General features: G+C 42.7%; 1 protein-coding gene across 1 annotated transcript in view; it reads left to right on the top strand.

The window, feature by feature from the left end:
* LOC147734775 (cystine/glutamate transporter-like) overlaps positions 1 to 17,633 on the top strand; it is a 378,702-nt gene that overhangs the window by 233,562 nt on the left and 127,507 nt on the right. Inside the window, exon 7 of the mRNA XM_086953633.1 lies at positions 10,772 to 10,895. Within this exon, the coding sequence (XP_086809759.1) occupies positions 10,772 to 10,895 (124 nt within the window). The remainder of the gene's footprint in view (positions 1 to 10,771; positions 10,896 to 17,633) is intronic.

Genomic DNA, 17,633 nt, shown 5'->3' with positions numbered 1-17,633 from the left:
TGATTAAGACCTTCTCCCAGTTACAGGCTGAATATCAGCTGGGCGCGGCGTAGTTCTTCCGCTACGCACAGTTGAGACATGCGCTGATCTCGGCCTCCCCGCCGGACGGCGCCATTCCGGAAAGTTCCCCGCTGGAAGATAGGATCCTGGATGGGCACGTGCCGGACAGTGCGATTTCCCTCTCGTACAAGAAACTGATAAATGCACGCGCAGATCTCCTCCTTGACCTGAGAGAGCGGTGGGTGGCGGATGGCCTTGAGCTGGACGACGAGGATTGGCAGTGTGCGGTTTCCTCTCCTAAGGAGGTTGCCATCTCTTCCCGTCTCCGCCTTGTGCAGTTTAAGATTCTCCACCGAGTGTACGTGACTGGGCCCCGATTGATGCGCATGGGTTTCTCCTCAGATGGGCTTTGCCGCAGGGGGTGTGGGGCTCCTGCCACCTTCCTACATATCCTCTGGGATTGCCCGGTGATCGCCTCCTATTGGAGGAGGATCCACCGCGTGATGGCGGAAGTTACTGGCGTGGCCGCCCATGCGGAGGCCCGTCGGTGCCTCCTAAATGTCTGGGAACCGTCCGATCATAATGTTGCACAGACTAGGTGGGTCACCCTTGGGAACATGGTGGCGAAGAGGGACATAGCCCAGCGATGGGGTGCGACAGCGGCCCCGCTACTGGTGCAGTGGAAGGCCAACATGGACTGGTGTATGGTTCGGGAGAAGACGGTCTATGTAGCCAGGGGGAGACCGCAGAACTGGACGAAGATCTGGGGAGCATGGAACGAATATAGGGGGGATATTTGCCAACCACCTGCACCAATTGACCAACAGGAGGCTGGGTTCCCCTGACCTGTGACGCCAACTGAACTTCGAAGTGCTTCTTTCTCCTGATGCCCTTCCCCTCCTCCCTCCCTCCCGTCCTGAACTCTTCCTTTATTGATCGTATTCCTGCCCTACTCCCTACCCATCCCCGACACACGGCGTCATGCTTTACGTATTGCCACTTTCGCGCCCACGGGCGCCAGTTGTTGTTTTCTATAAAAAATAAAATTAACCTCTGATGAGTATGTTCCTAATGTTGGACGCTAATGCCCTCCTTTGCTTATGCTGCCTTGCCTCCGGGATGTTAGGCTAAATAGCTGTGTGTCCTGATTCCGAATAAAGGTTTTCAAAAAATTTAAAAAAAAAAAAAAAAGCCCATTCCCAACACGAACCCAGACTGATTGAGTGCTCGTGGTGTCCTGAGGCGGAAAGCCGGGACTTTGATAATTTGTATGTACATGTAGACTACTTGCCTGTACATTTAACTAATTTGCAACTCGTTTTTAAAACTGTCACTGCGCCGTATTTTAATACATTGCACTGGTTGTTAAATTGGGGGCATATGGTTCCTGGCAGTTAAGGGATCACATACACCCTCTACCAGCCTCCCGATCAAGCGCTGACCTTTGTAGCCGATTTCGGTGCTACCTGGGGACCGCGTTTTAGGCTCCGCCATCTTAGGTGAGGGAAGGAGTAGGCGAGCGGACTAGTGCTCGGACCCTCCCGCCCTCGCAGCTACAAAAGCCCATTCCCAACACGAACCCAGACTGATTGAGTGCTCGTGGTGTCCTGAGGCGGAAAGCCGGGACTTTGATAATTTGTATGTACATGTAGACTACTTGCCTGTACATTTAACTAATTTGCAACTCGTTTTTAAAACTGTCACTGCGCCGTATTTTAATACATTGCACTGGTTGTTAAATTGGGGGCATATGGTTCCTGGCAGTTAAGGGATCACATACACCCTCTACCAGCCTCCCGATCAAGCGCTGACCTTTGTAGCCGATTTCGGTGCTACCTGGGGACCGCGTTTTAGGCTCCGCCATCTTAGGTGAGGGAAGGAGTAGGCGAGCGGACTAGTGCTCGGACCCTCCCGCCCTCGCAGCTACAAAAGCCCATTCCCAACACGAACCCAGACTGATTGAGTGCTCGTGGTGTCCTGAGGCGGAAAGCCGGGACTTTGATAATTTGTATGTATGTAGACTACTTGCCTGTACATTTAACTAATTTGCAACTCGTTTTTAAAACTGTCACTGCGCCGTATTTTAATACATTGCACTGGTTCTTAAATTGGGGGCATATGGTTCCTGGCAGTTAAGGGATCACATACACCCTCTACCAGCCTCCCGATCAAGCGCTGACCTTTGTAGCCGATTTCGGTGCTACCTGGGGACCGCGTTTTAGGCTCCCCCATCTTAGGTGAGGGAAGGAGTAGGCGAGCGGACTAGTGCTCGGACCCTCCCGCCCTCGCAGCTACAAAATGGACCCCTCTACTAGGGAGCGCAGCGGACGGGCGCAGCGGGCGTGCCGGCGGCGCGCCAAAGGTAAGCCCGTCTGTGCCCGTCCGTGCTCTGGCCGGGCACAGGGCAGGAAATTCTGCCACTACCATGCCTTTCACTACCTATAGCAGACAGGAGCTCATGGCTATTGGTGCCACCTCTACCACTTGTAGTTGCAAACAAGACATTACAATACTGAAAGGCCCGGTGAGTTGTAAAGAATGTCAAAGAGTCTTCCACTGGTCCGCGTTTTAGGCTCCGCCATCTTAGGTGAGGGAAGGAGTAGGCAAGCGGACTAGTGCTCGGACCCTCCCGCCCTCGCAGCTACAAAAGCCCATTCCCAACACGAACCCAGACTGATTGAGTGCTCGTGGTGTCCTGAGGCGGAAAGCCGGGACTTTGATAATTTGTATGTACATGTAGACTACTTGCCTGTACATTTAACTAATTTGCAACTCGTTTTTAAAACTGTCACTGCGCCGTATTTTAATACATTGCACTGGTTGTTAAATTGGGGGCATATGGTTCCTGGCAGTTAAGGGATCACATACACCCTCTACCAGCCTCCCGATCAAGCGCTGACCTTTGTAGCCGATTTCGGTGCTACCTGGGGACCGCGTTTTAGGCTCCCCCATCTTAGGTGAGGGAAGGAGTAGGCGAGCGGACTAGTGCTCGGACCCTCCCGCCCTCGCAGCTACAAAATGGACCCCTCTACTAGGGAGCGCAGCGGACGGGCGCAGCGGGCGTGCCGGCGGCGCGCCGAAGGTGCGCCAAAGGTAAGCCCGTCTGTGCCCGTCCGTGCTCTGGCCGGGCACAGGGCAGGAAATTCTGCCACTACCATGCCTTTCACTACCTATAGCAGACAGGAGCTCATGGCTATTGGTGCCACCTCTACCACTTGTAGTTGCAAACAAGACATTCCAATACTGAAAGGCCCGGTGAGTTGTAAAGAATGTCATAGAGTCTTCCACTGGACGCAAACCGCTGCATACACTACTAATGAGGCAGATTTAAAAGGGGCACTGATCAATGCCAGATCACTATCGAAACACGCACTTGACATCTACGATGTAATTTTAGAAGAGAATTTTGATTGCTTGTTTGTCACAGAAACGTGGCTCAAATCATGGTCTACTCCAGATATAGTGCATGCCCTCCCTCTGGGATATCAGATTCTGAGGATGGATAGGGAGGAAAACCGGGGGGGGGGGAATAGCAATTATATACAGAGATTCATTTAACTGTACTATAATTAAATTACAAGAGCTTAAGGATGCGGAAGGGATGGGCTTCTTACTTAAGCTTAATGATTCCTTCACGTTTGCAGGTGCCTTGATTTATCGCCCCCAGGCCCATGTAAAGACTTCCTGGAAGGCATTGGGGAGGCGCTGAGTTCTCTGGCCCTACGTTTTTCAAATTTCACATTACTCGGTGATATCAATATACACCTTGAGTCCCAAACCGATGCTTCAGCAATTTCCTTCAGGGACACAATGGATGTGTTAGGCCTTAATATATGCATCACACAGCCCACGCACGAGGCTGGACACACGATTGATTGCATATCAACCAACCTACAAGAATTACAAATCAAATGCCCCATAGTCCAAACATGGACAGACCAGGGTTGCATTTTAGCACCCCTGTTATTTACCCTATACATCAACTAAATAGGACATTATCTCAGGGACTCACAGCACGATTACCCAGTAATTGGTGGGACCCACACAACAATATTATTATACGCAGACGATGCAGCACTAATGTCGCAAACTAGGTTAGGACTACAGAGGACTGTGGATAAATAGTTTCATGAGCGACAGAGGCTTAAGAGTCAATATATCAAAAACCTACACAATGTCCTGTGGGAAAGGGACTAAGAAGGTGCCCTGTCCAATCTATCTTGATGGCAAGAGAATTGCAACCACGGACATGTTCTCCTACCTAGGCGTGATTTTTGATAGGAGGGGTAGTTGGCATACAGCAGTAAACGCTAGGCAACTAGCGTTTACGCATACCATAGGAGCATTAAGAAATGTTTCATCCAAACTAGGGGGAAAACCGGTAAAAGAACTAATTTATATTTATAAAGCCAAGTGCGTATCAACAGCTACTTATGGTGCAGGAGTGTGCGGGGATAGAAAATGCTCAGAGCTGTGAAAACCAGCTTATTTGCCACCTATTGGGTGTCCCCAAAACTTCCTCTACATACATGACACACAAATCATGGGGATTTATAGAAATTAATCAAGATAAAAAGTCATGAAAGGCTGTACATATGAATTCACAGATCAATTCATAACAAGACATCAACTCCGTAAAATGATATGGGAACACCAGTTCATAAATGCAAAAAAGGTTTCTTCCAATGCACAAAGGCTGTGGATATGATGTTATTGGTCGACGTTTCTGTCTTCTTTGTTGTCATCTATGAGACCATCATCAGGACTAATTTTTTTTCAAAAAGAAAGCCCCTTGAGGTAACTGGGCACAAGTTGCCACTGGTCTCCAAAATGAACGATTATTTTCTCTTGAATCTAGGAGATCTGAATTGGTAATACTAGTCGCTCAGTATTACAGAAATATAAGCTCCAGTGGTAGCCGCAATTGAAAGAGCCAAAACCGTAGTATGAGTCTCACAATCGGCAGTTAAGACCTTCCACAGTGGCGAGTAGACCTCTATACATCCCCATGATTTGCTCAAAATACAGGTTTTTTGGAATATAATTAGTTTGTTGTGTGCTTTGTAAGTTCATATTCTCCTTTTTCACTTCATTGAATGTATGATTGTGAACAACATTGAAATACATTGGTTATCCTATGGATACAGTCAGGTTCAATCGATTCACGAATCCTGGAAATAATCTTTTTTAATCAAATATACTCAGTCTAAGAAAAAATCCCTTGTAGATACGTTTTACCTCAAGAATTTGTAAACTAGCAGCGTGAGCAAGGAGTAAGCTGAAACTCGTCGTTTTTCTAGCCATTAAATTACTTTATTCAGCATGCTGGAGTGTCTGAGTACTTTCCGCCAATAAGCGGAGAATTCTGAAATGAAAATATATATGTATGTATACATATATATATATATATCTATATACACACACACACTCTCTCTCTCTCCATTCTGAAATCACATTTGACCCCCCAAAATCACAGTACCCCTCCCCCACTTATGCCAGCTAGAACGTCACAATGTAAAAGGGGTATCACTTTAAATGAAGCAAGCCTATTGACTTTGTCAAGAAGTCAGCACATTAAAAAGGTCAATAATTCACAGGTTAGGAAACATCATTATAAACATTGAAATCAATACCCATGTTTAAAGGCAATCATAATTGTCAAAAAAGCATTACACTGTTTATCCAAAATGACCGTAATATATTGTAAAAAATTGCATGGAAAATCAATCAACATAAGTGTCTGTCTTTAGCATATTTAGGCCGGATAACAAACAGCTGTAAAACCACCATTCAAGAGCGCTGCACTCCCAGACGGTAGAACACATTTTCAAGCCTTCAGAATACTTGAAAAGTAATGAAACATCTCACCAGGTCATGTTTCTTATGGCCTGAGAGACATAGGGTAAATTTTCTAAAAGTTAAAGGTTGGGGATGCTGCACCTCCTGCAGCCCCACATTATTTTCAAAACTTGTTTGGTGGTCCTGGGGATCCACAGTGCACAATTCCACATTTAGAACAAGCTTCACAGGATCGATGAATAATAAATGAGTATCCCCTGTCACTTCCGTTTTCAGTGAGATTTCACCCCACGTGTTTTTCTTTCTTTATTTCAGTGAACTACATGTGAGTGCCCAATTCCATCTAGGACACGCCATTGATATTCTTGTTGGGGAAACGTAGGGAGCCCACTCCCCACTTCCCGCTGACTCTCCGCTCAGTTGGTTCTGTTGTCTTGCAGGAGCTGGCTCTTGTCTTCATCTGGGTCTGGGCTGGGTGCTCTTCTTGCTGTGGCTTTCAGACTTCCCCCAGAAACGTGCACGAGGAGCAGGAGACAGCACACTGTCATTGTAAGTGAGGGCGCAACAGTGCTTCCCTTTCTCTTTCCTCATTGGAGGACTGGGCCCTACCTTTGAATTCAGGACCCATTTTTCCATATGCCATTCCCTGGGAAGGGGTTGCCAGGCCTCGCCGAGCTCTAGGGAGAAAATACTATGCACACCACCTCCCTGGATCGTAAATTATTAATGTAGCTTAAATGAGCCCCGGGCACTGACCCAGCCCGGGGGTAATGTTTGGAAATTGGGGCAGAGCCCCTCGCCCTCCATTTCTACCAAGGGGTAAATAAATGGAATCCTTTTAAGATGAATACCCCCAGCCCCATTGGACCAGTTTTGATCATCTCAAGTTACATTTTTCTCCTAGTGGTGAGTTGTACTCAGGAGTATTTTCAGAAGGTCGCTAGCCCAACAATGGGTACATTTGGCAGGAAGCTGTTTTTGCTGGCTCCCTACACTGGTTTTCCCCTGTGCTGCAATCTCCACAGCCCCATGGCCTCCTGTCTGTCTGGCAGGGCATAAGGGTAACAGTGGAGACCATTACTTCCCCTGAATGGTCCTCAAGGGGTATAAGGAGGCAGCATCCCTGCCCTGGAGATACCCACTAGTCCTGCATTCAGCTGCAGACAGCGTCTTTAATCTATCAGGGGGCTTGTTCAGCTGTCACAGTCCAGGTTCACATTAATGTTTCTCTCCTTCATGTTCTGGGGTGTGTCTTTTGTGTCTCATCTTGCTTGTGGGTAGGATATTCCCTCTTTATTGTTTACTTTTGGAGTTTGATATAGCGCTGACCAGACCTGTGGGTATCGGAGTGCTTTACAACATAGTTTCAGTATAGACCAACATATTAGAACAGCCCTCAGCAAAGAAATTAGGTAGCCCAAAGAGTGCTGAGGTTTCTAGAGGTAGGGTCGGGTCCAGTGGTCGTCTTCTGGAGTGCCAAAATACGGTAGACCAAAGAAGTTCAGCAGTTCAGCGGTTCAAGAGTGTTGAGTCTTCGAGAGGTAGAGGTAGAGTCCTGAGGTAGTCTAGTTGAATGCTGAAATTGAGGTAGACCGAAAGGTGTCATTAATAAAGTGCGCAATTAGTCCTGAGGCGGGTTGAGGGGGATGTGAGCAGAGTATAGTCGGAGAGCACCGGCAACAGGGATAGCGTGGCCATCCATCGGGAGGGCGCGGGTCAGCAGGAGGGTTTTAAGGTGTTTTTTTAATTTAGTTAAGGAAGGGATAGTTCTTATGTCTGCTGGGTTGGAGTTCCAAATTTTGGGGGCTGTTCCAGCAAATGATCTTGCAGCTGTTTTATGTTTGTGTGTTCTCAATGGGATGAGAAGGAGGGAGTTTGAGCACCTGAGGTTTCTTGTCTGCTCGGCCCTTTTAAGTTTGGCGGCTAGATAGCCCGGTTTTCCAGTGTGGAGGGCTTTGTGCGTGAGGCATGCCGTTCTGAAATTGGCTCGCTGTTCAACTTGGAGCCATTTTAGTTCTCTAAGAGCTGGTGAGATGTGGTCATACTTCCCGATTCCAGTGCCCATTCCGGCTACAGCGTTGAGGGTTGTTTTGAGGGGAACCAAGTTGGATTTTGTGGTGCCGGTTAGGGTTGCTTTGCCATAATCGAGCCTGGATAGCACCAGCGATTGAGTGGCTTGTTTGAGGTCTTTAGCAGGGATGAATGGTTTGATTTTGTATAGAAGCTTTAGATTGAGGAAGGCAGTCTTGCAGAGTTTTTGATGTGGTTGGTCATGTCCAGTTTGGGGTCTAGGGTGATTCGTAAGGATTTTACGGATTTGGCCAGGGTGAGATTTGCGGGTTCTCGTCTTTTTTGGAGATGAGGAGGGTCTCCGTTTTGTCTTGATTGAGTTAAAGGTGATTTGGGGATAGCCAGCGTTGAATTTCTTTTAGAGTGTTGTTAAGTCTGAGGATGTCATTTGGGGAGGAGGTTTCTAGATAGATTTGGGTGTCATCTGCGTATAGGTGGAAGGGGATCTTTGCCTTTTTAAGAATGGTGGTGAGAGGTTCCATGTATATGTTGAATAGTTGTGGTGAGAGCACTGAGCCTTGGGGAACACCTCTGCTGAAAGGGTTGAGGTCAGAGGTAAAGTTTTTGCTGTTTATGTTTTGCGAGCAGTCCTGGAGGAAAGATGTGAATTATCGGAGGACCATTTCATCTTCACCAGTCCTTTATTGTAAGGCTTTGATGAGAAGTTAGTGATCTACTGTGTAAAATGCTGCCGATAGGTCGAGGAGAATGAGAAAGCAGCATTGCCCGGAGTCTAGTGATTGGTGGATGTTGTCTGTGATGTTGAGGATCGCTGTCTCAATGCTGTAACCTTTTCTGAACCTCGATTGGTGTGGGTCAAGAAGGTTGATGTTGTCCATGTGTTGAGTCAGCTGAGAGGGGACGCATTTCTCCATAATTTTTGGATAGGAGGGGGAGATTGGAGACAGGTCTGAATTTGGTCAGGTCTGTGCAGTCAAGGCCCGTTTTTTTGAGTAGTGGCGTGACTTGGCCAACTTTGAGGCAATCAGGTATAATACCAGATTGCAGGGAACTGTTGATGATTCTGCACCAAAAAGGAGCTATGGAGAGTTTGAGATTTTTGGTCAGTTAAGTAGGTATAGGGTCCAGGAGGTGAGAAGCGTGTTTGGACGTGAAGATGAGCTTGGTAATCTCGGCTTCTGTGATGGGAGTGCAGGCCTTCCATGAAGATGTGCTGAGAAGGCATGTGTTTTCTATAGTATCTAGGGGAAGGCTTTCGTTGGCGGGATTGATGCGGAGTGTTCAATCTTGGTGAGTTCAGTGGAGGCCTGGGTGAAAGTTGTTGTGGGCTTAGTGGTTTGTTGCTTGATGATTTTAAATAGTTCTTTCAGACTTTTTTTGCATTGTCTAGGGCAGAGCAGAAGAAGTTTCATTGTGGATGTGTTTTTTGTAATTTCTTAGGGCTGCTTTGAGTTGTTTGAGAAGGCTAGCGAAGGGGTTGTTTCTCCAGAGTTTTTCTGTAGCTCTAAGTTGTCTCCTTTCGTTATTCATATCCGCATTGAACCAGGATCTGGATGGGATGTTCCTGGTTTTTTTTTTGTTTCAGAGGGGCTATCTGATCAAGAATAAATGACATGGATGTGTTGTAGTGGGCAGTAAGGGCCCGATTCACAGAACTAACTTAAGACAAAATGCTAAACTTACTACCATTTTGGTATTCACAGAGGCACTTACTAATTTTGGTATTCACAGAAGGCACTTACTCATTTCGGTATTCACAGAAGTTAAGAGTTCTAACTTTAGGACTCCTAAATGCCTTCTGTGAATACCGAAAGTCTTAAAATTAGGATTTGTCTCATTTTAGTAGTAATAAACTGAGAAAAATCCTAATTTTAAGACTTTCGGTATTCACAGAAGGCCTTTAGGAGTCCGAGAGTTAGGAGTCCTAACTTTACTACTACTAAACTGAGAAAAATCCTAATTTTAAGACTTTCGGTATTCACAGAAGGCATTTAGGAGTCCTAAAGTTGTTAGGTCCCTTTGTGTGTGCTGGTAAAAGACCCATTTGATGTGCAATCAGGCAGGGCCCAATTGCTCCCCAAGCCACCTTGTCAGAAGGTCCCACTCCCTATATGCCCATGCCTTTTTATGCACTCTCAGGTTTCAATACGCATTACCCAATGAATGAGTAATTACCTTTTTTAAATGAGCCATTTTAAAAATAATAATTTAAAATCCAACCTAGCCATTTAAAAGGACTTTAAATTACAATTCAAATGAGTGTAAGAAGTATTTTTCTTGCTGCTACAATCCGAATTGAGCATTTAATAAATCTAACAATGTTTCCCAGTGACAGCAGCCAGCCTTGCTCCATTGAATATTGTCTTTGGGACTATGTCACTGTAAGATAACAGGTTTACCATTCATTTCTACATGCCCTACTATTAAATTTCTACAACGTGCCTTTATGGGCAATAAGGCCTACATATAAGTGGCTTATTAACATTTGAAATGATTACATTATACATGGAAACAGCACTTCCCATAATCAAGGCCTCTTAAGTGCAAATTCACCTTACTGCTTTTGATTTGCTTAAATGCCTTGTCATAAAACAAATGTACCGCAAAATGTCATGGCATAAACCATATAAATATAATAAAACAAGCTATTTATCACCACGGTTAAGGAAGGAGACAATAATGTTAATACATGGTATATTAATCTCTGTACATATAGTTTCTCTCTCTATACATGTGAGAGTATTTGTGCATTGTTTTACATTTTTATTATTTTTGATTTGCTGATAATATAAAATCACAGAATTAATATTCACACATCTACCAGTTTACTCCTTGAATGTTTTACTGGTCCTCAGCCATTCTTATGTTACACTGTTCCAGAAGTTGATATTTACTGTATCTGGAGGGCAACGTGTCAATCAGATTCTCTCTTTTATTTCAGAAACATCCCAATAGCAGTGATAGTGTCCGTCTCAATCGTTACTGTTGCTTATGTCCTTGCAAATGTCTCCTATTACACATTCCTGACAGTCGAGGAGGTGCTGGCATCAAAAGCTGTGGCCATGGTAAGTTGGAGTTTGTTTGATCCAATGCAGGTTCTATTTAACCCTATTAACCTATTTGACACATTGGTTCTTTCATGAGTCCTGCTCACACATCCTGACAATGCATGGATTCCTTTGCTGGTAAGGCATTGATTCTCTTAGTTGGAGAGCGTGCTGAATCTGATACACTCTGAATAACATGAGACTTGGGCTTGTGCTGTGGTTGTGAACTTTATATGTTCTTGGTCTATGAGTGAGCAATCTGCACAAACTGTGAGTTCATTGAGGTGGAATATGTCCTTTGAGTGCTGGAAAGGAGGTAAGACAGTTATTGCAAAGAACATGGCTTCAGGTGGGCAGACCAAAAATCATGTGGTGGAAAGCTTTAGTGGCATGTCCAGAAAATAGTGAAGTCTCTTATGCATGTGATTCTTCAGATGGAGAGCCAGCAGTACCTGTACCATGGTGCACATGCAGTCGTGTTAAACAGAGAATGCACGTTGTCTGATGGAGGGATTGTGTTATGCAGAGTATATTTTTGTGGACAGGTGCATCATGTTCACAAGGGATATGAATTCTAATGTTGTGCATGCGAAACATGATAGATATTAAATTGAGTGCCAAGTTCCATAGGAATCATTAGCAGAATGCAGAAAAGCTCAATAATATTGATCTAGATTTTATGAATATTTATGTTCACTTAGATGTTTCTTTAACTGCTGCAAGTCTCCTATGTGCCTATTTAGACATACAAAAGTTAAATACAGACGTTGGCGACTTAGAGTCCAGCTTCTGCCCCTTTAGGTGTGGGGTGTAGTTTAATGCACTCTCAAACATTTGTGTTTTATGCCTCTCATAAAATGTTTATTTCCAACCTAAGGCTAGGGTTCATTGACTTCAAAATTCGGGGCCTTGGACTCAGAAATCTTCCTCCTTATTTCTTCCATCTAACTATCATTGCTAGATGTAATCTTATTAAAATTGTATTTTTCCCTAAGTTCTTATATTTTTTCAGAACTATTTGTCTAATGTTTGACCGACAAATTTTAAAAGAAATTGATGGTATGTTTTCTCGCTTTATTTGGGGGTACAGTAGATCGCGTAGAGCCATAAAATGTATTAATCTACCCAAAGATAGAGGAGGACTTGCCTTTCCAAACCTTAAAGTTTATTAGTGGGCGACCATTCTCAACTATAGCAGAGCACTTTTAACCCCAAACTCGCAATTAGATCAAGTGAGGGGGGTCCCGACTCCACAGGAACTTAGTTTGGGCGAAGACATAGGAAATCATCTTTGGCGTCTGACCTATGATTGTCACTTTAAAAAGGTTTGCTTTAAAACTTTAAAGGGAATATATACTACCTGGGGCAATGTACGCAAAATCCTGGGGATTGGTAAATTTTCACACAATACGACTATATATAGAAATAGAAATCTCCCTGAGATTTTCTCTGATTTATGTATGGAACGGTGGGTTGGGTTGGGTATCACTAGACTTGGCTCATTTTACAACTTAACAGGGCTCAGCTCATTCGAATCATTAAAAAATAAATTTGGTTTGGATCATCGTGATTTATTTAAATACTTGCAAATTAGAGATTTTTTAATGAAAAAGGGTGGCGGCAACTCGGCATTGCTGAAAATACAATTAAATGAAACGATTATCCAAAATAACACAATTAAAATTGGGGAAATATACAATAATCTGATTATCATGTTCCCCGACGACTTAGACAAACATATTCAAATATGGCAGAACCTATTAGAAATACCAGAAACCTTTTTCGCCAATCAGGAGGGAAGGGTTCCCCGCAGGGTGGGGGGGTGGGTGCTCCAGGGGAAGGGGGGAAAAAAAACAAAAAATGTCCTCAGACACCATAAAAAAGTTATTTTTTGTGATCACTTATTATTTAGATAAGATATTAAGGTGTGCTATCAGCCACATTCAAAATTTAAAACTAGAGTATGCAAGCTAGCCAAACTATAATCCTCTCCTGGAATGTGAATGGATTAGGGAGTTATAAGAAACAATTTAACATTTCCCATTTCTTAGAGAATGTCGGAGCATCATTAATTCTCCTGCAGGAGACTCATTTGGAAGCCAATAAATGCAGAGATATTTTTTATAAAATGTAAGTGGGTTCAGGAAATCTTTTGTTCCAAACAATCGGGTACTACTAGGGGGGTGGCAATTATTATTTGTGCCAATAAAGGAATTGTTGTCCATGATTGGGCTACAGATCAGTCAGGGCGGTGGTTGGCGGTAGTGGTATCAGTGGGCCCTGTTAGACTCCTATGTGGGGTCTATTACGGCCCAAATGAGGATAATCCATGTTTCCTTCATAAACTAGCAAGTTATTTATTACAATTTCCAATTCCTATAGTACTAGGGGAAGACTTTAACTTGCTACTGGATGTAGAACTTGACCGCACTTCAAAGGCTAAATATAACTGTCCAAAAAAATCGATTTGTACGCTGCAAAATATTATTAAGGAGTATGCGCTGTGTGATGCCTGGAGAGTCAAACATGGCTCCCAGAGAGAGTATTCGTTCTACAGCAAAAAAAATCATCAGTTCTCCAGGATAGATTATTTTCTGCTGGATCGAACGATGTTATCAAATATTCATTCTATTGCATACATCCCTAATGGATTATCAGATCACTCCGTGGTTAAGTTGTGTATTAGTATTCAAAAAAGGAACCCACTAGATCATAGGTGGACTTTGGATAGGACTATTTTATTAAAAGCCGATTTCAATACTAGCACTAAGAAAAGTATAAGAGAGTTTTTCCTATTTAATAATGATTCAGCCCCAAATCGAACTATATGGGATGCTCTTAAATCTTTCCTGAGAGGAATATACGGCTCCCAAATGGCTCTAAATAGAAAGCTAACTAAAGAAAAAGATGTAAACAATCTCAATTTAATTAAAATAAAAGAGCAGCAACTTCTCCATGCCATCTCTAATGATCGAACAGAAGTATCGAGGCTAGAAAAAGAATTAAATGACTTACAAACTAATCATAGACTATGTTCTGAAAAGATACTAAGAGATAAATGGGAGGTAAGCAAATTGCGTAATTTTGAATATGGGGAGAAATGTGGATCACTACTTGCCTGGAAAGCCAGAGCTGACAGGTCCAGAAACAACATTAAAACTTTAATACAACGAGGAACTGGTGCAGTTTTATCTGAGGATGAAGACATTAAAGAGGAGGCCAGATCTTTTTATGAAGACCTTTATCGTGAAAGAGTGAATATTTCATCGGAAGAAATAGACAATTTAGACATTCTGAGAAATCTAACTCGTTTAAGTAATGAAGAAGTAGCCTTCTTAGGAAAAGAAATCACCGAGGGGGAAATTAGATCTCAAGTCGAGAGAATGGCAAGAAAGAAAGCTGCGGGTCCAGATGGGCTTCCAACAGAAATTTACAAGGATAATTTGGATGAATTTATTGTTCCAATGCTTAAACTATTCAATGAAATTTTCATCCAAGGTCAGCAAATTCCATCTTCTTGGCTGGACGCAACCATCTCACTAATTATGAAGCCAAACAAAGATCCACAAAGGATAGAATCATACCGACCTATATCTTTACTGAACTCAGACTTAAAAGTTTATTCAGGTATCTTAGCAAATAGGCTCGCCAAGGTGATCAAATCCATAATACATCCGGATCAACGCGGATTTATCCCGGGCAGACAACTGAATGAACTCACATTTCAGGCAATCGGAGCTATTGACTATGCAGTTCAAAACAAAAAACCTTTGGCCATAGTCGCAATAGACGCTGCGAAAGCGTTTGACCAAGTAAACTGGAAATATCTATGGTCAACAATGAAGAAATTTGGTTTTCCTGAAATTTACATTAAAAGTGTGGTGGCTCTATACAGAAGTCCCAGGGCTAAGATTCTGGTCAACGGAGGACTGTCAGAATGGTTTAGTGTTGGTAGAGGAACAAGGCAAGGATGTCCCTTGTCTCCGTTGTTGTTCGATGTCTACATTGAGCCTTTTGTTTGTTCTTTAAGGCAGGATTCTATTATTTCTTCATTTAAAATTGGGGACTTATCAATTAGGACAGCGCTATACGCAGATGACCTCTTGTTGTATACCTCAAACCCCCTCGAAGCAATTCCCAGGTTATTTTGGCTTGCGGAGAGCTTTGGCTTGGTTTCAGGTTATACTATTAATAAGGAGAAAACCGAGGTAATGTGTTGGAATAACCCACTCCCTATTCCAGAAGCCAAATGCAAGATGAGATATCTAGGTATTTATTTAACCCAGAATATAGATGACACTCCGAAGGTTAGTTGGGAAACTGTAATAAAGGAGATTAAAAAACTTCTCTCCAGGTGGAACACTTTACCGTTAAATATTTACGGCAGAGTGAATCTTGTTAAAATGATCATTCTACCTAAGGTCACGTTTTTGTTTAATGCTATTCCCTTAGTTTTCAGTAGAAAAGATATCCTTAATTTACAAGGTAGAATAGGGTCGTTTATTTGGGCAACCAAATCTCCAAGGATAGCTTGGAAGAAGCTAAGGAGAGGACTAAAATTAGGTGGTTTAGCTCTCCCTGATTTATTATTTTACTGTTATGCTTTCCAGCTCAAAAACTTTAGGATACTAGCTAATAGATTGGATTTTACTTCAAATAGTTTACTATTCCAGGCTATGCTACAGGATCTCCCTTTTGGTACTGATTACTTCCTGTTTAAATTTGGTGACAAAAAATTTTTCAAAAAAGTTAGGTTGAAAGTTTTAAAGGCTGCTTTATACTATTGGTCGCAGACGTGTAGGCTGCTGTGTATCCAATATTACCATCAATACTCCCCAATTTGGGACTCACCAGGCACCCCAGAGTGTTTATTGGATCAATTGGCTCTCCCCTTAAAAAGAGCAGGTCTCCTGAAGTGGGGGGACTTATGTGATGAATCGAAAGTTTTAAAGTGGGAATTTCTTGAGGGGGTAACCGGAGGGACATTAACGAGGTTCAAGTTTTATCAACTATCGGCCTGGTGGGGAAGTCAAAATTGGGTCTCAAATAATGAGGAATCATTCTTAGAGATATATAGTAATTCTAGAGAAATAAAAAGAGAAACGGCACAATGGTATAACATATTACTGAATAATAAAGACAATTTGGAAACAGAAATTAAGAATATATGGGACCCCACTTCAGTCCAGATAGCGGAGGAAGTAGAGAAATTATGGATTGATTCCTTTTCTTTATCCCAAAAGATAATTAAACCATCTAATTTAAGAAGGAATCATTTATATACATTGCACAGAGTGTATTGGACCCCAGCGAAACTCTCTAGAATCTCTGGGGCGCAATATTTTTGTCCTAGGTGCAATCTAAGGAGCGCAAATGATATTCACATGTTCTTTGAATGTCCAAAAATAGCTAATTTTTGGGAACAATTGTGTAAATTCTTAGAAGAGGTTTTGTCGGTTCCAATTCAGTGTTCACCCAGATTGGTTTTCTTTGGTTTATTGCCTAATTATGTGTTTAATAGTAATTTGTCACAGTTTATTTTTTATGTTATGACCATCGCTAGAAGAGAGATCTGTAAAGCATGGAAGTCTGCATCCCCCCCGAAATTCGCAGACTGTCTTAAATATATCGTGGCTGTGAGTAAATTTGATATTTTATGTGGGGGTGATAAAGCAGTTAGGCTGTGGTCAGCATTGAATGCCTGGATCGAAAACTAATAATAGTCCAATGATTATGCCAGAGGTAAGTGGTCCTGTCCTTCCTTAGGTGCAAGGATCAATCCGAAAGGAAGTTGGACGGGTAACGACCTTTCCTCTGGGCAATCTTCTACAGCTATCCACAAACACGAGGGCTGGAAAGGATAGTTTGTGACAGTGGCTTGAAGAGCGCCTATCTTAGAGCAGTCATTAACTGGTGGCATATATGAGGACAAAAAAAAAAAAAAAAAAAAAAGAAATACCAGAAACCTCTGTTCAGATGGGTTTTGATTACTCTCAATTACTCCTAATATCAACTAAACTACAATCACAATATTATAAGACCTTTTTTCAATTATATTATACGCCCAAAAGAATAGCCAAGTGGAGTACAGGCAAGGGGACTCAATGTCCGAGATGCTCACTACCTTAAGTCGATATAATACATATGTTTGCCACTTGTAAGGAACTCTATATTATAAAACGGGAAATTTCTACTTTTCTTTCTAGAATTTTGAAAACAAATATAGAGATAACTACCGCTGAAATAGTACTGGGGGTAGACGGAGATACCCGACCAACCCACATAAGGGGACTGATATTTGTAGCAAATGCGGTATTTAGAATATGTCTAGCATCAGCCTGGCTCGACCCATATTCACCTACATTTCAACAATGTCAAGCTCGCATACTAGCAACCTATAGTTTGGAAATTGCTATATACAGTCGGAAGGGTCGGAATAAGAAAAAGAAAGGGTTAGAAATATTTGATCCCTTAGCGCAATGGATGGAACATACAGATTAATCAAAACCGTAAAGTAAGTTATTATATTTTAATTTGTTCAATTATAATTTTTGTACAATTACATGCTTATTCTGACCAATGTATATATTTGTTTAATTGTCATGCCTGTATCAGGGTGAGGTGGGGGGTGGTGGGATGGATTGCTTCAATAATGTAAAAACTCAATAAAGATTGCTTAAAAAAAAACGAAGCTCACTGTGAGATAAGGTGTTCCATTGCTTATTGAGGTTTTCAGTTTGGCACATAATTTGCAAC

Source organism: Lissotriton vulgaris, chromosome 1_2 (genome assembly GCF_964263255.1).
Source record: "Lissotriton vulgaris chromosome 1_2, aLisVul1.2, whole genome shotgun sequence".
Taxonomy (NCBI): Eukaryota; Metazoa; Chordata; class Amphibia; order Caudata; family Salamandridae; genus Lissotriton; species Lissotriton vulgaris.
Note: the sequence above shows the minus strand (reverse complement) of the source record. Positions and strands in the feature narration are given on the sequence as shown.